Source organism: Nannobrachium achirus (genome assembly GCF_963921795.1).
Source record: "Nannobrachium achirus genome assembly, chromosome: 11".
In the NCBI taxonomy this organism is placed as follows: domain Eukaryota; kingdom Metazoa; phylum Chordata; class Actinopteri; order Myctophiformes; family Myctophidae; genus Nannobrachium; species Nannobrachium achirus.
Genome location: NC_137820.1, coordinates 42,778,490 through 42,804,764, shown reverse-complemented (window position 1 = coordinate 42,804,764; position 26,275 = coordinate 42,778,490). Strand labels below are relative to the sequence as shown.

The window sequence follows — 26,275 nt, the reverse complement described above, 5'->3', positions numbered from 1 at the left end:
GTTGTTTTGGGATAATGTGTCAAAAAGTGGCACACTGTGGCGCATTGTGAGCTTGTAGAACAGCTGTTTTCACAGAATGTTCGCCAGTTTCCACATGCCCAGAATAAGGGACGCTGGGACGATGTGGTTAATCTAATCTAATCTGATTTCATTTTAGGGCATTCGTCGAATATTCGAATATTCGAGTTTTCGAATATCAAAGTCACTATTCGACGTTGTTCACCGAAGTCGAAAATTCATTTTATTTTTTATTTTTTTAAGAAATATTATTTATTCATGGTTTATACAGCTTGGCTAGATAGGAAGTCATAAGAATGAGTTGTCAATGCCCCTGGTGGATGAATTTGTTAATGCTCTATACTGATGTCATGCGTCACGTTGGGAAAAACAGCGGCCAGCCGGCAAACTCAATGTCATGATGGAGGAAGAGCAAGCTAATGCAACTGTCACTACTAGACCGAGAATTGCTTGTTTTTAATGGATGAAGAAATATATATTTCCTGTCGAATATTCGACTATTCGAATACTAAAAATCACTATTCGTGAATGCCCTATCTCATCTTGTTTTATTTTATCAGGGAATAACACTCACACTCCAGGTCGGGTTCCTTCCCCAGCAGGTAGCGTACGACAGCCTGGAGCTGTGTGTACTTGCGGTGGTGAGGGTCGATGTCCAGCTCACAGTATGTCCTAGGGAGGGGGGACATACTGTGTCATAATATTACAATAATAGCCATTACATTGCTTACATTTGCATTTCGTTGCTGTTGGCAGAAACATTTTATCTCCATATTTACCTGCCCTACAGTACCTACAGTGCTCATAGTACAGCAGGGTTCCCCAATAGGCGGCCCGCGGGCTACTGTCTGGCCCACACCAACCCCAGTAATAATGGTGGTAGAGCAGCAACAACACTAGTATATCGTTGTTGTCGGCTGGAAATCTCGTATCTCCAAATTTGTACGTTCTTTTGCAAATCATACAAGGCCGTCGCACAAAAGTAGTGAAAACAGCAGATCTACAAGCACACAACGCCTCGCACCGCGAGTCGTTGTGTGCTTGTAGATCGGCTGTTTTCACTAGTTTAAATCATTTTTAAAATCATAAATGCAAAACGAACGGTTTTGGAGATACAAGATTTTCACCCGACAACGACGATATCTGAACTGTCGCTGGAGTAGCAGGAACGCCGCCGTCGCCCCCTGCAATGTTGTGGCCCTCGGCTTGGTACCCTAGACATAATTCGGCCCTTGGGGAAAACTAATTGGGGAACCCTGTACTACAGTGTCACACAAAAGCATCAAAAGTAGCAGATCTACAAGCTCGAAATGCAGCGTGAACGATCTGCTACTTTTTATGCTTTTGAATTTGAACACTGAAGACTGAAAACTAAGAGTTTTGGACATATGTTTCCACCCGACAGAGATGACATCATTTCAGAATGAAATGGTCATTCAATTAAGTCATTAATACGTTGAACACCAAAAAAGTGACTGTTGCAATCCATTGCTCGTAATCAATGAGTTATAACAATCGATTGTTGGGTTTTCTGACAATTCCAGACGTACCATTCAGATGCTATGGTGAGGTCTGGAGAGGTGAGGTCATGGAGGCCTGTCAGTGGAGAAAGAAGAATACAAGAATACACATTATCCATTTATATGTCGGCTATTCAAAAATAGCAGATCTACAAGGTCACAGCACTTCACTTTGTGCCACGCTGCGAGCTTGTACATCTACTATTTTTGAGAATGTTGAAAATGTTTGGATTCTTTTTTAAACAAAATGTTGATATACTCTTCTGTGGGCTCCCTGGCACAACACAATTTCAGATTGGGGGTCCGTGGCCAAATCCATATCATATCAAATCAAGGGTCCTTGACATGATACATTTTGAGAACCACTGATCTAAATGACAGTCGTGGCAACTGAGAACTTTAATCCATGAGAATAAACCACAGTCAACATGTCTGACTCTGATCTACTCTACTGTGTCGCTGTTCTTTTTTTCTCCTTTCTTTTGGGAAAGACTACTGAACTTGTAATTAACTACTGAAGTTGACTAAAGAACAGAGTTATTTACCACAACAGGGTTGTTGCACTGGTGTTACCAATGATACTAATGCAGATGCTGATATGCTGATATTCTGCATGGTCATTGGAAACACTGCCAAGCCATTGGCTCTCGAAGTGGGGTCCAGGGACCCTCGTGGTTCCTTGAGGGGGTTCAACATGCCCGCTTATACTGTAGGTGTTTAACTCTGAGACTATGGGTCCATTTGGTTCCATTTGTACACTCTCAGAGTTACAATTAAAGGTTTTGAGAACCACTGTGCTACACTAAATGGAACAGAGCTTTCATCAGTATCATTGGTAACACCTGTGAAGGAACAGCTTTCATCAGTATCATTGGTAACACCTGTGAAGGAACTAAGGAAGGGGCCCAATTTCTTTCTAATTTGGCCACTGTGCATAGAGCCTATAGATTTGGTCTGAACTGTTACAGTAGGTCAGTGGTTATCAACCTGTGGGTCGGGACACCCAGGGGGGTCCCCCAATTATTATTATTTTTTTTTTTTCATCTGGGGGGTCCCCAGATGATTAGCGTAATGTGCAACATTGTTTTCTCTCTCAACAGTAAATAATCCACCATAAAGTTTAAGCGTATAGAGGGTATCTGCACATTTCTAAAGTGACAATTTAAGGACTTATACCTCTAAAATGACACATTAAACATTGGCCAAATTGTCTAATATTAGAGGCAGAAATTGAGAAAATAGCTGAGTATTTTGGGGGTCCCCAGTTAAAATAGGTGTATTTTGGGGGTCGCAGCCTGAAAAGGTTGAGAACCACTACAGTAGGTTATGATGATGCACCCTACCTTCCTCAACAGACACAGTGCCTGTATAAATGAGCTGGCCATGGCCCTGGGTCAGCACCACACCGAAACTGAGGACACAAAATGGTTGGGGGAAAACATGATTTGTCCAACCTAAATAAAAGCTACACAAACTTTACTTCCCGTTCAAATAGTATGTCACATACTGCCATCTAGTGGAGAAAGTGTACACCTTCTTCAATAACAGGGTTTAATTATTATGTCTGAGAGACCAATAATATACAATGATAATTCATAATTAAAAATATTGATTGCAGCTGTGTGTGACGGTGGATAGTTTACCTGAAAGGGGTTTCATCGATATTCGTATAGAAATAGTCATTGATTAGATAGTAGGGTCTTTTCTGTTGGAAGAACAAAGATATTGTGTGAGGACATTTGTAGTTTCAAATGTTTTATCCATCAGCTATTCAATGATAGCAAAACAAAGGAAAAAAAATCCACAATGTTTCAGTTATTTAAAAGGATAGGACGCAACCAAGGTTTCTTGGCAGACAATATCACAGTAGAATCAATGATATTTAATTTAATTTCTCTGGTACAGATTGTTATTCTCTGTATTGCAAGATTGGAATGTAATTCCTTGGTTGCACATACTTAAGAAAACTTGGCTCTACTGCAAAACTGTCCCCAGATGATTTGGGGGGGGATCCTCAGATGATTAGCTTAATGTGCAACAAACCAACATACAGTATAAGTTAATACAGGGTATCTGAACATTTCTAAAGTGTCAATTTGAGGACTTTTAAGAAAGGGGTGTGGGTTCCCCAGTTCAAATATGATTATTTTGGGGGACGGTCACAGCCTGAAAAGGTTGACAACCCTCTACATCAACTAAGGGTCTTCAACAGGGGGTCTGGGACCCCTAGGTGGTCCTCATAGTTACTACAGGGGGTCTCCAAATCTTTGTGTGATAGAAACCTTTTTTCTCCTTTTTTATATTAACCACATGAACCATAGTGTCCATATTCTGAGAACTTTAGCCGAAAATAGCAGATCTACAAGCTCACAGCTGCGAGGCGTTGTGAGCTTGTAGATCTGCTATTTTTGGCAAAGAGGTTTGGTGTAGAGAGGAAAAAGAGTAGACTAAGTAGACTAAGTGAAAGGTCAAGTTTTTTAAGTATTGACGGTTCAAGTGGTTAAATATCTGGAAACACAAATTTACATGAATCCAAAATACACCAATGATTGTGCTGTCAAACGATGAAACTATATGAAATCTATGAACAGGTTGTGGGGGTCCCTGCTTCAACTCTCTGTCAACTAAGGGGTCCTTGGCCTGAAAACGAAGACCTCTGCTCTACACCGCATGGTGATTGATTGCATGGAAACAGTATACTACCGTACTCACCCCCTTGTCTATCGACGCTCTGATGTTTAGAGTGAGGCTCCCAGTCTCTCCTCTCACCATGGCAGTTCTTAACTGATAAGATGACATGTAATGTCAGTCTCACATAATATATCAAATGCTAAAGTGTGTTTACATTGTACAGTATAGGTACATATTGGATTATTAAGATTATAATGTGTTTTAATTGGTTAGCTATAAAATATCTATATCATTCAGTAGATGTACAGTATGTGGGAAAGCTTAGCAGCGAGAGAGAAATAGAATGAAAGTATTCAATGCTGTAGGTGGGCGTGTTTGTGTGTGTGTGTGTGTGTGTGTGTGTGTGTGTGTGTGTGTGTGTGTGTGTGTGTGTGTGTGTGTGTGTGTGTGTGTGTGTGTGTGTGTGTGTGTGTGTGTGTGTGTCCCCTGTCCATGCATTCTGCTTCATATTCAAATTAAAGTAAAAAAAAAAGGAAATCATAAAAAAGGATGTACTCAACAGAGTATTATGCTTAGTAAGGCTTTTGGGGATGTCCGGCAAATATAAAAAAAATCCATAAGAATATCGATTTTAGTTTTAGTTTACTAAATATTTGTGCTTGCGTGTATATGTGCGTGTGTAAGAATATCGATTTTAGTTTTAGTTTACTAAATATTTGTGCTTGCATGTATATGTGCGTGTGTGCGTATATTTACAATCTCATCCGTGTCCTCCCATTCCACCTCGTTCAGGTCCACACTGTTGTAGTTGGGTTTGGGCCTTAACTTCTTGCCGTCTTTGTACTGTTGAGCAGGGACGTGTATAAAGACAAAGTGAACCACTATATCAATAAGGCTTCCCCCACATGACACAAGGAGATATTATTTTATTATTATTTTTTAAATGACACATATGCTGAGCGGCATTGAAAAGTATATAGACATACCGGTAGGTAAACAGGGCTAAATGGTGGGTTAAAGGGATAGTTAACCCCCAAAATGATTTCTCAGCCCAATTCATGGATATTGTTTTGTTTTTATTGCATTCCCGATCTAATAATTTGATCCATAGGGAACAAAGCAGTCTCTTTTGTGTCTCCATAGGGAACCACCGCTGGTCATCAAATCAAAAATCAGCTATTTTCGGCAAAGAGGTTTTGTAGAGGGGAAAAAGAGCAGACTAAGTACAGAGTGAAAGGTCATGTTTAATAATTATTGACGGTTGAAATGGTTAAATTTCTGAAAACACAAAATGTGTGTTTTCAGAAATTTTACCATTTCAATTTAATTGACAATTGAATCCAAAATACACTGATGATTGTGCTGTCAAACGATGAAACTATATGGAATCTATGAAAATGTTATGTGGGGGTCCCTGGTTCATCTCATTCTCAACTAAGGGGTCCTTGGCCTGAAAACATTGAAGACCCATGATTTAAAATGTTTCTTGTAGATCTGACGTCCAGACTCACCAGTGGACGCAGGTCAGGGTGAGCCAGGATGTAACCGTTGTTGGTGATGAGGAAGGCGTAACCATGGGCTCCCAGCTAGAGATGTAAACAATAGAGCTTTGTAAACAGAACCTAAAAGTGCAGTCAAATAAATGATACTTTCCTCTTCTGCCCAGGATTTGAACCTGTTTTCCTGCGCAAGTGCTGACATTATGGTAAAAAATTTCAGCACGTGCGCAGGATCTAATAGAGCCTGCCTGCTTGCTCAGGGGATAAATTGAATCTTGACCAAATCTTTCGTCAGATCCTGTGTCCTTTGACACCATCTAAATGTATTCCGATAGTTCCGATTACCTGAGAGTGGCAGAGACAGGTAGGACGGACGGACGGACGGACGGACTGACTGACTGACTGACTGACTGACTGACTGACTGACTGACTGACTGACTGACTGACTGACTGACTGACTGACTGACTGACTGACTGACTGACTGACTGACTGACTGACTGACTGACTGACTGACTGACTGACTGACTGACTGACTGACTGACTGACTGACTGACTGACTGACTGACTGACTGACTGACTGACTGACTGACTGACTGACTGACTGACTGACTGACTGACTGACTGACTGACTGACTGACTGACTGACTGACTGACTGACTGACTGACTGACTGACTGACTGACTGACTGACTGACTGACTGACTGACTGACTGACTGACTGACTGACTGACTGACTGACTGACTGACTGACTGACTGACTGACTGACTGACTGACTGACTGACTGACTGACTGACTGACTGACTGACTGACTGACTGACTGACTGACTGACTGACTGACTGACTGACTGACTGACTGACTGACTGACTGACTGACTGACTGACTGACTGACTGACTGACTGACTGACTGACTGACTGACTGACTGACTGACTGACTGACTGACTGACTGACTGACTGACTGACTGACTGACTGACTGACTGACTGACTGACTGACTGACTGACTGACTGACTGACTGACTGACTGACTGACTGACTGACTCACTCACTCACTCACTCACTCACTCACTCACTCACTCACTCACTCACTCACTCACTCACTCACTCACTCACTCACTCACTGATTCACTGAATGAATGAATGAAAGATACAAACAAACAAAAGAAAGAAAGAAAGACAAACTCTGACCAACCATGTATCTGGGAGCTAGTTTCATGACCTCCATCAGGGGGATGTCGGAGCCCACCACCCCCAGCAGGATGCCATGGGACAGCTGGGAGAGAGATGGGTGACAAGGGTTAAAAATGATCATCACAGCATTTAAATACATACTGCATAATATGCACTATACACGTTGAATTAGAATTACTTCTAGATAATTATACTGAATGTATAATGTTTCTTAATATTCCTATGGTCTTTCGTATCTGTTAAGCTTTCCATAATAAAAAAAGGTGATAGATGTAATAAATGTTATTTTCACTGAATGTTTCAGCCCAGAATAGGGTTTAGTTGACATCTATCGCAGGGGTCTTTAACAGGGGTTCCGGGACCGCTAGGGAGTCCTCAGAGTTATTACAGGGGGGCCGCCAAATAGTTGTGTGATAGCATCCCTATTCCGAAGGAAAAGTTTACAAGCCGTTGTGAGCTTGTAGATTCGGCTATTTTCAGCAAAGAGGTTTGGTGTGTGGAGCAAACTAGACGGCATTCTGTGGAGGCACAAGTTACTTGTGCACCAGCAGAGCGCGCAAATACTGCGATCGATGCTGGGTATGTGCCGACATTTGTTGGTTGGTGGTGACGTCACCGAGAACGCTGCGCCCTCATTGGCTAAAATCTTTAGCCTTTGTCATGTCAGCCACATACATACAGACAGCAACCTTTGTACTGTCAGCCAGATACAGACTGCATCACAGTACTTGCGCGCTCTGCTGGTGCAAGTAAAAAGGAGCAAACCAAGTACTGTGAGAGGGGTCAGGTTTACTAAGTCTTGAAGGGTTAAGTGGCTAAAGGTCTGGAATAAACACAAAATCATGAATTAACACAATACCGATGATATAGTGCTGTCAAACAAGTGTATGAAGCTACAGTATCTATGAAATCCATGAGAAAGTTACGTATTGTGTTTATACAATATGTAGTGGGGTGGGGGTCCCTGCTTCATCTCTCTCTCAGCTAAGGGGTCCTTGGCCTGAAAAAAAAAAACGTTGACCCCTGTGTCTACAGTACGAGTGTATTTTATTAAATGAATGAAGACCCCTGCTCTACAGTGTGACAGGGTGGTTTATTAATGAATGAAACATGAGTGCTTTCACTGACCGTTTCCTTCTTCTTGCTGAACACTGGCATGGCCACAGAAGTCATGAGCAGCAGACTCTGGGCCTTGGTGTAGAAGAGCTGAGAATGGAGACAACATACAAACAACACAGCTGTTACATCCAGGGGCCATCGCCACACTGGCTTGTGGTGGACATTTTTGTAAAAATATCCAATTTTGCCACAGACATACACAATTAGTGGACAATAATATTACCAGAAACACAAAGCGCTAGCCCTGAATGACCATAACAGGTCTGTAACTCAGAGTGTACAAATGGAATCAAAATGGACACTTTGGTTCCAAACAATTGAGAACCATACAAGGCATATTAATGGACTCCTAATAAGCCATAGTGTCATAGCAAATAAATGTCATACATATTCTGAAGAAACCCTGGAGACTTGACATTCAGTAATTTGATCTTATGATCTTTATAAGATAATAATATTATAATGGTGTGTAAAAACTTTCCACGGACAAGACCAAGTCTTTTGCCATGGACCCATTTTGTCCATATTGATGACCTATGGTTACATTCATTTACAGTATATGTTCTCTCTTACATATACCGCTCACGCTACATCCACCTCTGTTATTGGTGCTAGGAGAATAATACAAATTACATGAATACAATTCAAAAACAAACCTGTGTTACTGCCTCTTTAACGCATTATGGATAATCAAAGACATATTTTTATTAAGCAAACTAATGCAGATCACATGTATGTACTGTATGTCATCAGGGCCTATTCTGATCTAAACAATGGTCTGAAGCAGTTTTTTGTACATTTAAATTATCTTGAGAAGGAAACTGACCCGTTTACACATTAACCACATACAGTACAAAACTACAGTAATTTTCAGTCTGTATACTCCAGGGGGCAGTATAGGACTGTCGTGCTGTCTAAATACTGCACACAATCAAGCTACTGAATGCTCATTAACACTTTCAAAGACTAATATAGTGCTTACTTTCTTACTTAATACTACTGTCTAGATATAAGATAGAAAAGAACATCTTAGGTATCTGCCATTATATTGTTTGTTTATTAGACTCGTACTTATTTATTTATTAATTAGTCGTGGTTTCCTTTTGCTTAAAGGGATCGTTAATAACTTATTTTCTATCTATCTTTTTTTCTTTTTCTTTGCTGTAAATATTGTGAAATTACATAAATAAGACAACAGCAAAAAATCTCAACAAAAATATTGAAAATAGAAAAGAACAACTTTCACTCTGTATCTTGTATCTATTGTAGTCGATGACGTAATGTTGGCCAAATTGAGCAGAGACAATGACGTGTTTATATCGCAGGTTGTAAAACTGAGGATGATGATAAGGACTTTCTATGAGTTTCATGGAGGAGCAACAGCAACAGGACATGGTTACCTCCTTGGTATTGGGCAGCTGCCATTGGGATGGAGGGATGGTTCCAGTGTGATGGAGGGATGGATCCAGGGTAATGGAGGGACAGATCCAGGATGAAAGATGGATGGAAAGAGTGACAGGAAGGAAAACATATGTGAATAATGAGGGGGGGGAAACACATGACATTTATTTTCATTCCAAAAAGCCACATACATTACGGGGGAAAAAGCACTTCCTTGCTGTAAATTGCTACGATATTTGACCACTGAAACCCTATATTATACTTCATTAACTGGAGTCCCCCAGGGTTCTATACTAGGCCTACTACTTTTTGCCCCCTCTATACCAAATCTACAGGCTCACAAAACGTTTGTGTTGCAATGAATGTGTGCGCTTGTAGATCTGATGTTGTCAACGAAGGTTTGCCCCAGAATCATGTGCTTATCTTGCTGCATCTCTTATGTACATAACATGTATCCCGCTGCACCATAAGTACCATTATATAGTATCATATATTGTATATATATCCCCCCTTCTCCGCTCCCTCCACTGCATGGCTCCCGGCTGCAGCCCACACAGAGTACAAAACACTGATGCTGGCCTTAAAAGCAGCCAAAGGTACGGCTCCTCCATACCTCCAAAACCTGATCAACCCTACAACCCCACCGGTTCACCAGATCAGCTAACACAGGGAAGCTGACAGAACCCTCGCTAAAAACCCCAGGAGAGCGATCCACTCGTCCTAAAAAAATTGCCCCTCTGGCCCCCAAACTGTTGAATAAACTCCCAGTTGCACTTAGAACCGCAGACTCACTCCCTAGCTTCCGCCGTGGTCTGAAGACTCACCTCTTCAGACTCCATCTTATAATAACTGCTGTAAGTACATTTACTTAAGTACTGTACTTAAGTACAATTTTGAGGTATTTGTACACAATTTCCACTACTTCCATCTAAAAGCTGCACAATTGTGAGCTTGTAGAACTGTAATATTCAAAAGATTTTTTATACATTTGAAAACTTGAAATGGGGCATTCTGCATAATACGTAGTTTTACTTTTGGTGCTTTAAGTACATTTTGATGCCAACACATTTGTACTTTTACTCAAGTACATTTTGAATTCTGGACTCCAACTAACAAAGTATTTCTACATTGCATTATTTATACTTTTACTTAAGTAAAACATTTGAGTACTTTTTCCACCACGGAACTTGATTAGCGTTTTGTTTTTGCAGGACGTCAATGCAGGGTGCCTCACTCACCACGGTGTCCATGTAGGCCTCGGTCCAGATGATGTCATGGTCGTGGTTGATCACCATGGGTCGGCTGAGGACATGCAGGTATTCCATGACGTTCTCCTGGACGTCTGCCAGGGTGGAGATGTGCGTGTAGTAGCCTGGTGGGGGACGCACAGACAGACATGGAAAACAGTGTTGATATTGACAGCACATTTGTATTTAGTTTGAGACAGGGAATACAATTTCATTTAGTCTCAGTCATAGTTTAGTCATCTGAAAAGTTTAACATTTGCCGGTATTCTAGTTTTAGTCGACTAAATCTACAGTTGATTTTGACGGCTAAAATGTATGTTGGCGGGCCTTGTTGGCGTTGTAATAATGCCTGATTTTACACTTTTTTGCTTGCTGAAAAAAGCCGATCTACATGCTCACAACGCGTAAAAGTGCGACACGCTTGTAGATCCGCTATCTACAATCACACACTCGTGCAAGTGTGCGTGTGCGCGTGTGTGTGTTTGACATTGTTCCACATGTCTGGAATGAACTCCCAGATAACAGCAGGTCTGCTGCAATACACTCTTAGTTCTTTTAAATCACAGTTAAAACCCTTTCTGTGTATTTTCTCTCTCTCTCTCTCTCTCTCTCTCTTCAGCACTGTAATTGTATTTTAACTTTCACATCTTTTGTTTTTTATTGTGTCCTAATGTTTCCTTTGCTTAAAGGGATAATTCACCCCAAAAAAAACTTTTTTCTATCAATAACTCAACCCATGGAGACTTGAATTCATCTATTTATTTATTTTTCACATTCCAGACACAAAGAGCCTGCTTTGTTCCCTATGGAGACACAAGAGTCTCCTCAAAGGTTGGGTTGGGTCCCGAGTTATCGATAGAAAATAAGTCATTTTGGGGGTGAACTATCCCTTTAATGTTTTATGTAAAGCACATTATTGAATGTCCTTGCTGTTGAAATACAAATGTTGCTATACAAATAAACTTGCCTTGCCTGGGTCTTTTATGTATGTACTGTATTTTCTTCATGTTACCTGGTTTAAGAGATAGCATGTATAATATGGACACACAGTACTCGCGCACACATACAAACACACATATTAACGTCCCACCTTTGTTATTACAGGCAATCCACTTGGTGTTTTGTGCAAAGGTCATCTCTCTGCCGATGAGGTACGTAAACACTCGGACCTGAGACACAGAGGTATAAGCTTTAGTATGTTGTGTGACATAACCTTAACTGGGGACCCCCCAGTTGAGGCATAACATTTTGTATAACACGGTTCTATTGTGAAAATAGAACCTACATGCTCACAACGCCTCACATGTAGATCAGCTATTTTCACTTGATTTCTGCCTCTAATATTTGACAACGTTTGTCATTTTAGAGGTATTAAAAAGTCCTTAAATTGACACTTTAGAAATGTGCAGATACCCTCTGTACACTTAAACTTTATGTTGGTTTGTTTACTGTTGAAAGAGAAAACAATGTTGCACATTAAGTTAATGTGGGGACCCCCCTGGGGGTGCCGACCCACAGGTTGAGAACCACAGCTATAAAGGACCACTGTATTATAAATATGCTCTACTACCCGGCGCTCAGGCCAGTTGAATTCCTCAAAGACGGCCTCAAAGTCTTCCATGGCTCCATCTGTGATCAGCATGATAGCCTGGTTACACATGCTTCCCTGGCCGCTGGCCCTGACCTGGGAAGGAAGCAGCACACAGGGAACCATCACTCCATGCCAAAATGTATTTATACACAACAAGTAATACCTCAGTCAATGAGGGAAAGGAAGCACAGCGGTGTAAACTAAGTACATTTACTCAGGGTACTGCGCTTAAGTACAATGTTGAGGCAGTTTTTACTTTACTGGAGAATTTCAAATGTTCAATTTTTTTAGTGCACTACAATTATTTTAAAGGTTTAGCTACTAGTTACTTTGTAGATTTTGATTAATATTACAATACATACAGTACATTAACCACAACAGCCTTATATACATTTCGGTCATTTGAAAATAGCCGATCTACAAGCTCAAAAGATTTTTATACATTTTATAATTTGATAATGAGTACTTTACTTTTGGTAGTTTAAGTGCACTTTCACTCAACTAAGTTTAGAATTCTGGAATGTTACTGTAACAGAGAACCTCTACATTGCAAGTGCATTATTAATGTGGTTATAAAATATAATGCATTATAGACCTGACCTTAATATAAAGTCTCACTGCTTTCTCTTTAAACAGTACAACAGATGGGAACTGTCTCTGAGGACATTGTTGTCAGACACACACCTCACTGAGGATTTTGAAGGCCTCTTTCATTGCCTTTCCGATTTTGGCCTCTCCTTTCACATGAAGATCGTCCACCAGCATTTTGAAATGCTGCAAGCAGAGGGAAAGAAACACTTGAAGTTAAGCTAACCACTAATATAAAAAAAAAAGTACATTCTTCTCTTCTAGGAGTTTTTGCAGGTTTAAGGTTTTAGTTAAGGGCTCTCTTCAAAAGTAATAATGTGCTTGTACAGCCTTCAAATTGACAGACAGACAGACAGACAGACAGACAGACAGACAGACAGACAGACAGGGGCGGCATTGGCTCAGGAGGTAGAGGGCCGCTTTGGGAGACCAGAATTAGTGTCGACTGTCGAAGTGTCCTTGAGCAAGACACTGAACCCCTAATTGCTCCCGATGAGCAGGTTGGTGCCTATCATGGTTTCCTAGCTCCGCCAAGGCCGGTGTATGAATGCATGTGTGAATGGGTGTATATGAATGACTGTGTGACTGGGTGAATGAATGTAATGTGTAATCATTGACAGACTAAATGGGCTCCTGCATTACAATTCATACACAGTACCAAGACAAATACTATGCATAATGTAAGCTATGCCAGTTGCACGTATGAATACGCAGAATTATTCAAATGTGATCATGTGCACACACTCACACATACTGTCACACACCATAAGCTAACGTGCGTCTTCCCAAGCAACAGCTTGCCCAGGTTGTCTCCCTGATTTCCAGGAAGTGGGCCAAATGGCTGCGGCCTTTACTGTATGACACAGCTACTGTATGTACTAACACCGTATGTGTTTTACCTCCCACACCATGTGTGTGTGTGTGTGTGTGTGTGTGTGTGTGTGTGTGTGTGTGTGTGTGTGTGTGTGTGTGTGTGTGTGTGTGTGTTAAAAAGACAAATAGTGTGCTTTTGATTCCACTACATTTATAAGAAGGACCCCAGGAGCTCAAATATAGCCTACAAAAACACATGAAATGAATTACTTATGTGAATACCGGTATATCTCAACAATATTTGGAAAAACATAAAAAAATTGACCAAAGACTATGAAGTTAATAGAAACACTGGAATGGTGAGACAGGAGGCGGACAGTTAGCTGGGGAAAGCCATATTGAAGAGGTGGGGTTTTGAGAGCGGTTTTGTTTGGAGGGTGGGGGCTTCTTTGAGAGTATTGAGGAGTGAAAGACTCAGCCTACTAACCATTGAGTGTCCCGAGCAGACCTCTAGACCATACTCAAATAGCTCTAGACCAACTGCATATATAAACAGAGCTGCTACCTTTAAACGTATTTTTAAATTGGAGGCTTTTTTGAGCGGTGGTAAACCGCTCCTAAGTGTCTGTAGCCACTTTTCCTCAGCGTTTTGCCATAGCAATGTGTTTTCCTCAGCGTTTTGCCATAGCAATATGTGTGTGTGCGTAGCCATATTACATCATATTACATCACCAATTATCTGTAGCCACTATCTATAGACACTTTTCCTCAGCGTTTTGCCATAGCAATGTGTTTTCCTCAGCGTTTTGCCATAGCAATATGTGTGTGTGTGTAGCCAAACTAGCCATATTACATCACCAATTACATCCTAGACTTATATCCTAGTCTTTTTACTCAGCGTTTTGCCATAGCAATGTGTTTTCCTCAGCGTTTTGCCATAGCAATGTGCGTGTGTGTAGCCTGTATTACATCACCAATTACCAATTGAAGACATTATGCAAGCACAACCACCGCTCACTTCACATTGGGTTTGATTTTTTCTATACTATTTAAATAGTTTTGAGAAGAAATGATGCTATTGGTCCCAAAGTCACTGCAAAAGATTGCTGCTATTTGTCTCAAAAAGCTTTATACCCTGTAGGCCTACTGTATGTAACATGTATATAACGACACAATAATGTAACGCCTCCAACTGTATGTACTTTCCCCATTTTCAACAGTTTGTTTTTTTTAACAAAAGGTTTGTTTTCTCATGCCAATAAAGCTCCTTTGAATTGAATTGAATTTCACAGGGTTGGGGGCAGCAAAAGCAAAAGCCCTATCGCCCCCAGGTTACAGTACTTTCACTTAGTAGTTGAGTAATATATGACCAGAAGTATCTTTGTCCACCACATGGCGTTGCCTCCCACACATAGAGCGCCATGCGTGTGTGTTACCTCCCTCACGTCACATGGTGTAATGGAATCAGGGGTGTCACACCAAATTCTGGGCCCTGGGTACAAGGACTCACTCACATTTTGTGCTTTAACTATTGAAAAATAGCAGATATACAAGCTCACAGCGCGGCACCGCGTGCCGTTCTGCGAGCTTGTAGACCTGCTATTTTTGAAAAATCTTGAGAATTCAATGAAAATGAAGAGTCTGAATATTTCCAATCCTTCTAAGGTTTTTTGGAAAACCTATGTTTCTATGTCAATGGTGCTCAAATATTTATGTGAAGGACCCCCAAAATGATATGTATTTGGCCACGGACCCCATCTCAAAATATTTAGTTCCAGGGACCCCCCAGAAGCAAAATTTGAGTTAGGCCTACAAATGTTCGGTTAAAAATATACAGTATATATTAAAAGATTTGCACACATTTTCACGACGTTTAAAAAAAAAATTGCAGATCTACAAGCTTGCAGCGCGGCACTCGGTGCTGCGCTGCGAGCTTGTAGATCTGCTATTTTTCAATAGCTAAAGTATAAAATAATTAAGGCCCCTCCACCTTGCTTGTGCCCTAGTAACTCAGTCCCACTCCCCCCCCCCCCCCCCCCCCCCCCCTTGTGACGCCCATGCGTGAGTGTCACCTCCCTCACGTCACATGGTGTAATGGAATGGCCGGCCGCTGGCAGCTCTCAGTCAGGGAGTCTCAGTGGAAGGATGAGCAGCTAAAGCCTCCATGAAACCCGTAATGGGCTTAACGTTTACTTACCTCTCTGTTGTCCAAGTCGGCCTGGACCAGGGTGCCTTTAAAGCAGGGCTCCACATAGCGTACGTAGTCCGTGTACTGTGGGTGTAGACATCAGAGTCATTGGGAAATGAAACGCAGACAGTTAGTCAGTGGATATGGAGTCACCACCACAGTAATGATTAATAACCAGGAAAAAATAAATAAATCGGGAGATAAGCGACCGCCACGTCTCATAAACAAACTTTAGAAGGCAATGGTAGCCAATCAGGAGGAAATATGGGAAATGGGACAGATCCATGTTGATGACATGACTTTAGAGATACTGTGTACCGCTTTGCGTGATTTTAGGCCAAAATATGTAGGAGCAGCGTCCAAAAATGTGTATTGCAAGAATCGGCCTCATGGTGGCGCTAGAAGAGGGCCATGTGAGAAATGAGGGGTGGAGGTTGTGGTTTGGCAGCCAAGGAGTGTGTGTGCAAAGTTTGGCATGGATAGGGGCAACGGTGGCGGAGATATGAGTAGGGGAAAAGTGTGACGTGACAGACTGACTGACAGACAGACTGACAGACAGTCAGTGGAGGTTTTGATAGTAACTGCGACCGTCAGGTCGCAATAATAATAATAACCCTAGGGTTCAAGTGGTTAATATAGAAAAGGAGAAAAAAGCTTCTATCACACAAAGATTTGGAGGAGCCCCTGCAGTAACTCTGAGGACCCCCTAGTTGAAGACCCTTGGCCTAGAGGAAATGTGCACAGTGTATGAGTGTAAATAAAGTGGCACAGGGCCTTAGTAATGTGTTTCACAACACCTTGTGTGCAGCCACTTAGCTTAAAGCAACTCCTTAGATAACTAACCCCGCTGCTGCCAGTTCAAATTGGATCGCCTTCAAAGATCCAGATTGGATAATTAAGTGTAGGTGTTCACTGTTAGAGTCATGCTGGGGGGGACATGTTGAAACATGAGCCAGATAAGAGGCCGCCTTGCTAAAAATAATGGCCTATTGTACATCCTTTCTTGAGGAAATTTTTATTTTTGCCAAAATCAGCTCTTTGTGACACTGGCCACCTCTGGTAAAATGGCCTATATCCTTATTGAAAAAGATCATGCTGATCCCACCCCAGTAGTATAATGGCCTATGTTCAAGAGTGTGACTTATGGTCTACATCACAAAGACAATATGTGACTTGGACAAATAAAAACAAAACAAAACAAAAAAAGTTTGTTGTCACTTACTCCAGAAATAATTTGGCTTAAGTCAGGTTTACAATTCCTTAAGTCAAAACACAAATTGGCTCAACTCATTTAATCCTAGTATGTTACATAACTGACAGACAGTGTTATTTGTATGTCAATAGTCATGTATTGCTACATGACTATTGACTATTGGTTCAGTTTTTAGTGTTTTCTGAAAAACACCATTATTTTAGCATGACAGTTTGTATCCTCAAGACAGATTCACAAGACTGTCTCTAAAGGCTTTAACTCAATCAGAGACTGAGGACCATCTCCCAGCTTTGGTTGCTAAAACTAAAGTATTAGGGTGGTGGTTTTCCAAAGCAGTGGGCGTTACGTTGGTTAGTGGCTCTACCTAATGGCATTCTAGCAAACTACCCTGCATTCAGAAACTCAGTCAGACGAGTCTGGTATACTAAGACTACCTGTAGGTTTACTAAATGACTTGAAGCAATAATCATTTCACGAAGAGTGAGTGTGTGAGTGTGTACAGAGAGAGACAGAGCCAGAGAGAGAGAGAGAGAGAAAGAGAGAGAGAAAGAAAGAGAGAGAGAAAGAGAGAGAGAGAGACAGACAGACAGAGAGAGAGACAGAGAGACAGAGAAACAGATAGACAGATAGATAGATAGAGACAGAGACAGATGTGTGTGCCTGCAATGCCGTGCACTAGTGATGCGCGGGCCGACCCGGTGCCCCCACCCGCCCGCCAACCCGCCCGCGTGCGGGTGGGTGGGTCAAGGTTTGAGACTCAATATTGGCGGGCGGCGGGCGGGCGGGTTATCACCACTCTCATGTGCAAAAAATAAATAAGAATAATCACCTGTTCTTATTTGCCTTTTATTCTTAATAAGAGTAGGCCTATAAGAATAAGAATATAACGTTTGAATACGAGCATGAGCGAGCGAGCGAGTTTTAAAATGCGCCAGAGAGGAGCGCTCCTTGGTGCGAGGACCGTCCCAATTCCGCTCCTGTTGGGCCCGCGAACCGCATTTTGCCAACATTTGACACTACGTGAGCACAGCAGAAGAATGCACAAACAATTCATCGCGTCGCTGATCAGGATTTCACTTACCGTATGTGTCTCTGTCATCCACACAAGTCCGTTTATAGCTAAATACTTTGTGTCGGTTGAGTTATATAACCAGCCAGTCAACGGATGCGATTTGAAACACAACTTTCGCAAGTGAGACGGATTTTTTGACTGAATGAACAAACCACACTCACGTTGAGTCGCTCCCATGATCCCATCTCTCCAATCTGGTGATTAATCAATAACTAACAGAATGTAATATTGTCCGTCTTTTGCTGTCTGCGCTATATAAATATGATTGACATAAAACCTGAAACGCCATTCTTACCCCGACGATGCCCCAGAGAGAATGAACGTCTTTGAATGAATGTCTTTTAGGCTAAACCCCAATTTGAACAACACGTTTGTTTATTTATCCCATGACAATATTGTGCTACTGTAAACCTTTCTGTAAAGCGACGTTGGGTACTTAAAAGAGCCGTATATACAGATGAGCTATTCTGGAGATGATATAGGCCTACCATCTTTTTTTTAAATGCGGGTTGCGGGGCGGGCGGATTCGTTGATTTGTATATTGTTCTGCGGGGCGGGCGCGGGCGGGTTACGTTTCGTGCGGGCTGTGGGTCGTGCGGGTTATGAAAAAAACCTGACCCGCGCATCACTACCGTGCACACACATGCATTGTCTGTTTAAAAATAGTTTAGGCAGGCGTGTGTTGAGCGCACTTATTGAAAAGTACAGTATTTTCTGGACTATAAGGCGCACCTGACTATAAGGCGCACTGTCAATGAATGGTCTATTTTCAAACTGTTTTCATATATAAGGCGCACCTGACTATAAGGCGCATATAATAGACGCTACCGTTGCGTTATGCAACAAACAGATGGAGCTGTGCTAAAGGGAATGTCAATGTCAATGAATGATCCATATATAAGGCGCACTGGACTATAAGGCGCACTGTAGTTTTTTGAGAAAATTAAAGGCTTTTAAGTGCGCCTTATAGTCCGGAAAATACGGTATGTGACGTGACGTGATGTGAGTATAAGCATGTATCTTACCGCCATGACGTTGACAAAGTCGTTCTCTCCCAAGGTGTCCAGGATGGTGTTGATGGTGTGCTTGGCGATGGTCATCTTCAGACCCTTCATGCTGCCGCTGATGTCCACCATGATGATGATGTCCTTTGGAGACGTGGCTGCCTGGATGTACCTGGAGGCATGGCAGAGGACAGAAGATACATACAAAAGTTCTCTGTTGTTTTAGTTGACTACATCTACAATTGATTTTGTTGACAAAAATGTATTTTGGCAGGCCTTGATGGCGTCATAATTTCACACTTGGTTTCATGCTGAGAACGCGTCACAGCGCGACACATTGCGAGCTTGTAGAGCTGCCATTTTCAGAGCACAACACCCGAACACAACCAAACATAAAATGATGTATTTTAGTTCTACTACATACTGTATGTTCTCCACTAGTCCCTCCCTAATATTTTAGTATAGTTTTTATTTGTGGACGAAATTGTCAATATATTTGGTCATAATAGCTTAGTTTTTATTCTGTTTTTATTTAGTTTGTCAATGAAAAAAGGTAGTGGACAAATATTGTTTTGTCGTAGTAATCAACACTGCAGAAGATACAGAATAAAAGTTCTCAGTCTGACTGATTTCAGTCATTTGGATTCCATATGAAAGCATGTTGCACAGTGAAACCATCTACTGTACAAGCTCTCAATGCGCCTGTAATTGTTGAGGAAACAGAACTGGCCCTTAGCTATGCTGCTCTATCTGCGCAGTTGGTAGCGCTGGGTTCCTGGGTTCGATTCCCGCTGGGGGACGCTGGGGGCGTGTTCTCTCCTCCGCTCCCACACCCTAGGTGGGGTTGGCGAAAGGACCTTTCTGTGTGGAGTTTGCATGTTCTCCCCGTATCTCTTAGGGTAAATAGCCTCACAAAAACATGCAGTAATACTGGTCTCTATACTGCCTCTCCTGGTGCGCCTTATGGAGGGGAATGGAACTGGTTGGAATAACGTGTTCCTTCCACGCGCTATGTCCAAACCGGGGAAATCCCCCTGTTAGGTGAAAAGAAGCAACTTGGACTCCTCATGCATAGAAGGAAGCATGAGAGGTCAGTCTGTTGTCTCCCCAGGAACGGCAGAGGGAGAGCAGAGCCCAGGATTACATAGGCAATTGGCACTGAGTGAAAAAATGGGTTACAAAACCGTGGGATAAAAAGAAAAAAAAAAAAAAAGTGAATGAAAGTGGAAAAGTGGAAACCTTATACAGTATGTGTCCAAAAACTATTTACTTTTCAGGATTCAAATTCAAAAGTAGAGGATCTACAAGCTCAAAACGTGACGCAAAGCAGCATGTTTCGAGCTTGTGAATCTGAAGCTTTTGTGTGAAGCTTTAGTATCAATATCGGCGTTACTTTACGAAAAAACACAAACAATGTGGAGATAAGGGGTTTCTGCCCAATAGCATCGATTATGATTAGACTGCAGGGCGTCTTCCTATTGCTCACTGAGCTCCTCTCTTCTCTTCTCTCTCCCCAATCTCCATCCTCCTCCCCCTCTCTCTCTGCCCCTTACGACAGATGGCCACCCACCCTATAGACCCTGGTTCTGCTCAAGGTTTCTTCCTGTTAAAGGGAAATTGTCTTTCCTTACAACTAGGGATGCCCCGATCAGGGTTTTTTTGCTCCCGATCCGATACCGATCATATATTATTGCTTCCGATTCGATCCCGATCTTTCCCGATCCGATCTTTTGGCAACGCATTAAGAAGAAAAAAAAATTCTATTCATTCTATCACTTGGTTCTCAACCTTTTCAGGCCGTGACCCCCAAAATAATCATATTTTAACTGGGGACCCCCGACCCTGAAGAGTTGAGGAAGTATATTTTGTATAACACTGTTCTATTGTGAAAATAGCAGATCTACATGCTCACAACGCCTCGCAACGCGAGGAGTTGTGAGCATGTAGATCGGCTATTTTCACAATTTCTGGCTTTAATATTTGACAATTTGGCCAATGTTTAATTTGTCATTTTAGAGGTATTAAAAAGTCCTTAATTTTTCACTTTCGAAATGTGCAGATACCCTCTATACACTTAAACTTTATGTTGATTTGTTTACTGTTGAGAGAGAAAACAATGTTGCACATTAAGTTAATCATCTGGGGACCCCCCCAAAATAATTTGAGGACCCCCCTGGGGGTCCCGACCCACAGGTTGAGAACCACTGAGCTAGTTGACAGTGCAGAGAGACATAATTGCCTTCCTTTGATCCATTAGCAAGGGGCCAATTACTACTTATTGGCATCAGCTGCCAGCTGTACAGAGTCTGACACAATCACCTTCCCTCTGCAGTGCTCTGTCTGTCTCATTTCTCCAAAAGCCCTTGAATATGATTGAAAATGATTAAGGATTACTGTGATTATGGTAAGCTTACATTTCATATCGCATTCACCTTACCTGTAACTTTCAGTACACCCAGAAAATATTTTTTTGAAAAAAAAAAAAAAAAAAAAAAAAAAACTTTTTTTTTTCCCGATTTTTTTTCCCCGATCTCCGATCTTATAAAAACGGCCATATCGGCGGCCGATCCGATCACGTGATCGGGATCGGGCAACACTACTTACAACGACTGTGGCCAAATGCTTGCTCAGGTGATCTTGTACACAACTTGCTGTGATTTGCCAATATTATAAAATGTAATCAAATGAATCCTTTGAGCTGTAACTTATATCCAAATAAAGCACTGTCCCCTTACCTAAATTGGAGTGCACTGCTTTTTAATGCATTAATACATACACAACAATGTATTGTCATAAGACAATAAACCAAGATAAACCGAGTCTTAAAGACACTGCACAGAAATTCACAGCACTATGTAATTTGTTAACAATTTTATAGTGTAAGCAAAAACAATCATCCCTCCATAAATGTATAGAATCAGGGGGGTCCCTGTTAGGGGCTCGACTGTATTACTATGTATAGTGGAGACAATGAGCTTCATCCTGTCATTTGACAAGACACCAAGGCAGAACTGCCAGTCAAAGCGAAGGCTGGCCAATCACAGCGTGTCCTCGTTGGACATGCTTGCTGAGACTCTTGGGTAATGAAGTCAAAGACGTTGGCTGCCATAATTTACTACGTAGTGCTGCTTTGAGTAAGTACGCGACTAAACGGCAACTCTGAGAATGTGAAAACGTAGGTAATATTAAAAATAAAGTATGTGCAAGTGTAATATCCCTTGCCATTACTGACAGAAATACAGGGAATTTAATATTATACAATTTGCGTTGTGATACCTTTTAAGAAATAACATCTCCAAAACAACACCCCCTGATTGGTATAATTTATGAATGCATAAATAGTGGCATATGGCACCCATGTGAGTCCCACTGACCCAGCTACTGATCTGCTAAACAACTTAAGGAGCAGCTTAAAGTCTTTTCCATGGGATCAGGGCAATATAGCAGGCTGTGTGCTCTGCCTGGATGCAGTGTTGTTGCTCTGTGCATGGTGATGCTGGGCAGTATCCATGGACCTAATCTAAAAATCCAGGGCCTGATACTGAGTTGATATACGGGCAGTCTACATGCAATCTCTTCACTGGTGGTCACTGTGAAAAACCTTTCGCTTTCCAAAAGACAAACTTTCTCTCTGCAAAGTACTTTTAGTTGAACTATGCATACAGTTTATATCTTACATTAATTGTTTTTCTACACAAATATAGAACAAACATGGTACAGTGACGACAGTCTCATCTCAAAGATGTAAATCATTGGCAAGGGGAGGTTCCCACAGAAAGGAGGCGTCATTCACTGCCGCCCTTTTTCCTTTGTCTCTTTTGTACATAATAGTGTTTTATATTGGTTGATGATTTGTACTATTGTGTTATTTTTATGTTACATAATGTTGATACATTGAATACATATGGTAGGACCACAATGGAAAGACTTCCCCAGGGTTATCCTTTTAGCCTTTATTTCTAACTGTACCTCGTCATTGTGCGGTTTACATTTTTGACTAATAAAGTATTCAATCAATCAATGAAAACCTTTCCACCATTAGCAATTTCAAAAACAAGGGGACTTTTATTTTTTTTAAAGTGGCAGATGTTTGGCCAATTTCCAACACATTTTGTATTGTGAAACCACAAAAATCTATAAAAGCTGGAATGACAACGGAGGAGGTGCGATTCTTGCTCACAGGTAGTACGTGATGTGATGAATCAGCACATTTAAGGCCTTCATCACACAAATCGATGGATCATGGAACAACGTCTAAGAACAAAGGAGAGCAATGAGACAACAGTTTTGTATGAATACAGTGTGTGTGTGTGTGTGTGTGTGTGTGTGTGTGTGTGTGTGTGTGTGTGTGTGTGTGTGTGTGTGTGTGTGTGTGTGTGTGTGTAGGAGCTTGTCCTCATTCTACGTGCCATCTGGAGACGTGTCAGTGTGTCAGCATAAGGATTGCAGTGTGTACATGTTGATCAGTATTTCACACCCGCGGGTCATAGAACATCAGGAGATGATGGCTCATTCTGATTGAGTTGTGGAAGAGCAACTTTGATGGTGTGAATATTTGTCATGGGCCATAATTGTTTAGAATGTCAGTTCTTAAAGGGTCTGTGAGCACCCCAGACTGTTCAAGTTGCTTGATTCAATATTTAGATATTTGATATACATTTTATCAGACAAAACACATTGTAACTACAAACTTCATTTAAGATGAATTGAAAGATGATAAAGATGATAATAATGAAAGAATGATTAAAAAAAAAACGCATAAGAAGGACACTATCACTCAGAACTAAGGATGGGTGTTTTCAACAAATCTAACATGGTTAAAATGGAGTTTGAATTAATATGTATGGGTTTGTATAGGAGGTGGCGTGTCTGCTAAAAGGAATATCAAATATTTAAATACTGAATCAAGTAACTTAAAAACTGTCTGGGGTGAAACACAAAAGCCTGAGAATATGTTGAAAAGACACCAAAAATGTTTGAAAGTGAAATTCTGAAATATCCCCTTCAGTCAAAAATGATTTGATATCTTTAACCCATTACTTACACCATACAGTAGCAACCACTTGAGCACTAAAAGGGTAGTGAAAATAGCCAAAATGCTTTAAAAAGAAATCACCAATAATGACATACTGAAAATATGGATAGCCAGGATTAAGGGGGTTAAAAGGTATAAAAGTATTCTTTCAATATTGAGCACTGAACCGCTGGCAACAGTTAATTACTGAATTTCCCCCTTGGGATAATAAAGGTATCTATCTATCTATCTATCTATCTATCTATCTATCTATCTATCTATCTATCTATCTATCTATCTATCTAATTTTTCACGAGACAGTACACGTCTCAAGTCAGAAGAGATTATATTAGTGGATCACATGACGCTGGTGACCCAGAGACAGGGTCAGCTTTCAGGGTCTTGGGATCAGTGGGTTAGTCTATTCAAGGATTCCAGAGCTTACCAGTTACGGTTCCTACAGTCAAACGCTGCCACCCCGTTAGCGTCCGGTGTCCATTTGATACCTGACAAAATGACACACACCGGAAGTGAGTTGGAAACATGACCAACGAGAAAAGAAAACTCCCATACCTACTGGGAGAATTAATACAACAATGTGAGAACACAGCAGCAAGATTTGTGAACTGTTGCGATAGACAACCACCCAAAGGACTATACTAACCATTGTGTTTCCTGTACCGAGTGGACCTCTGTCATAGACCTACTGCACATACTGTATAAACGGAGCTGCTGCCTTTAAACACATTTTAAATCTTTTTTATATAGTATTTAAATACGTTTGAGAGGAATGCTGCCAAAAAACATTATCCTGTAATATCTCTGCTGTCGTGCAGAAAAGGAAATGAAAAAAACTAAACATGAGCAAAACATCCATGGAGTTAGGAGGTTTTGTCAGAAGCGCTTTTTAATACTTTGCATTGGTTCAATATAATTTTTTTAACCAACAGAGACGTAAAGGGTGTTCAATTTATGAAATGAATCTAAAACCTGAAAAATGTAGTTAGCTGGTGTCTGCCGTACAGCGAGGATATAACATACAAGGACGCAATATGATATAGCTCTGTACACAGTTACAACAATGCTGTACCCCCTCCAATAGTGCATACTTTCCCCATTTTCTTGAACCGTTTTTTAACATATTTTGACACTTGCTTTGACAACATAAATGTATGTTTTTTTTTTAATCTCATGCCAATAAAGCTCCTTTGAATTGAATTGAATCCCAGCACAGATAACATACACATCACAGTTCAAATAGATGTAATGGTGTATAAATACAGAGTAGATAGAGAGTGTTGTTTGTGTCATATCATTTTGCCAATGCGATATGTAAAATGTGGGTCAAGATGAAGAAGAAATAGTATACTGTAGCATAATTGTTTGTGAATAAAACACACTCTTAGGAGGAGGAAAACAATGTTTCTGTTACAACATTAAAGGTGATACACCATGCATTTAAAAAGTATTTATGTCATATTGTTTATGTCCCAAAAACGTTTTTCAAAAGGTTTGAGGCTAAATTACCACTCCTGAATAGAGTGCCTCTCTCATTTTTGAATGGCTCTCAGAGCATTTCAGCTGCAGTACCACCTTTGGCCTGAACTGCGCCCCCCTAACTTTTTTTTGATGATGACGTCACAATCGGCAGATGACATCACAATCGGCAGCTAATCTGGACAGCCTGTTTTGAGAACCCATGGGATACTTTTAACCTTCGCCTTCTCAAAACCAGAGAAAGACACAACGGTCAGAAATGGGACTTTGTGAGGATAGAAGGTGCTAGTGGGACCCCCAAAAAAGGTTTTAAAATAGGAAAAGTGAAATTTCATGGTGTATCACCTTTAACAATCTAATCTACCTGTGATGGATACATTGTATGAGTGTGGAATTCAGTGTTTTCCTGTGTACTGGGCTTCCATTACCGGGGTAGATCCTGAAGAAGCCGGTGGAGCTGCCAAAGTACTGCCAGGTGAGCGTGGGGTCTTTGTTGAAGTTGTTGATGAAGACGTCGTTGAGCGCCTCAGAGTTGTAGATGGAGTTCAGGATGTTGGGATCTGTGTGTGCAGACCACAAGATCCACACAAGATCAGCGACTAGAAAGCCTGCACAATACTAATATCGTCACCTTAATAAACTAATGGCCCCTGTCATTTTTTGTGGAAAAT

General features: G+C 41.2%; 1 protein-coding gene across 1 annotated transcript in view; it reads right to left on the bottom strand.

Annotated features, from left to right (window-relative positions):
* LOC308294359 (voltage-dependent calcium channel subunit alpha-2/delta-4-like) overlaps positions 1 to 26,275 on the bottom strand; it is a gene marked incomplete at both ends in the record, with an annotated part of 118,812 nt that overhangs the window by 79,081 nt on the left and 13,456 nt on the right. The window contains 18 exons of the mRNA XM_080737090.1: positions 593 to 690; positions 1,569 to 1,614; positions 2,882 to 2,949; positions 3,182 to 3,243; positions 4,251 to 4,322; positions 4,926 to 5,012; positions 5,681 to 5,755; positions 6,859 to 6,939; positions 7,986 to 8,063; positions 9,377 to 9,394; positions 10,616 to 10,749; positions 11,715 to 11,793; positions 12,195 to 12,308; positions 12,900 to 12,989; positions 15,814 to 15,888; positions 19,115 to 19,265; positions 24,553 to 24,613; positions 26,033 to 26,164. Of these exons, the coding sequence (XP_080593216.1) occupies positions 593 to 690; positions 1,569 to 1,614; positions 2,882 to 2,949; positions 3,182 to 3,243; positions 4,251 to 4,322; positions 4,926 to 5,012; positions 5,681 to 5,755; positions 6,859 to 6,939; positions 7,986 to 8,063; positions 9,377 to 9,394; positions 10,616 to 10,749; positions 11,715 to 11,793; positions 12,195 to 12,308; positions 12,900 to 12,989; positions 15,814 to 15,888; positions 19,115 to 19,265; positions 24,553 to 24,613; positions 26,033 to 26,164 (1,521 nt within the window). The remainder of the gene's footprint in view (positions 1 to 592; positions 691 to 1,568; positions 1,615 to 2,881; positions 2,950 to 3,181; positions 3,244 to 4,250; positions 4,323 to 4,925; positions 5,013 to 5,680; positions 5,756 to 6,858; positions 6,940 to 7,985; positions 8,064 to 9,376; positions 9,395 to 10,615; positions 10,750 to 11,714; positions 11,794 to 12,194; positions 12,309 to 12,899; positions 12,990 to 15,813; positions 15,889 to 19,114; positions 19,266 to 24,552; positions 24,614 to 26,032; positions 26,165 to 26,275) is intronic.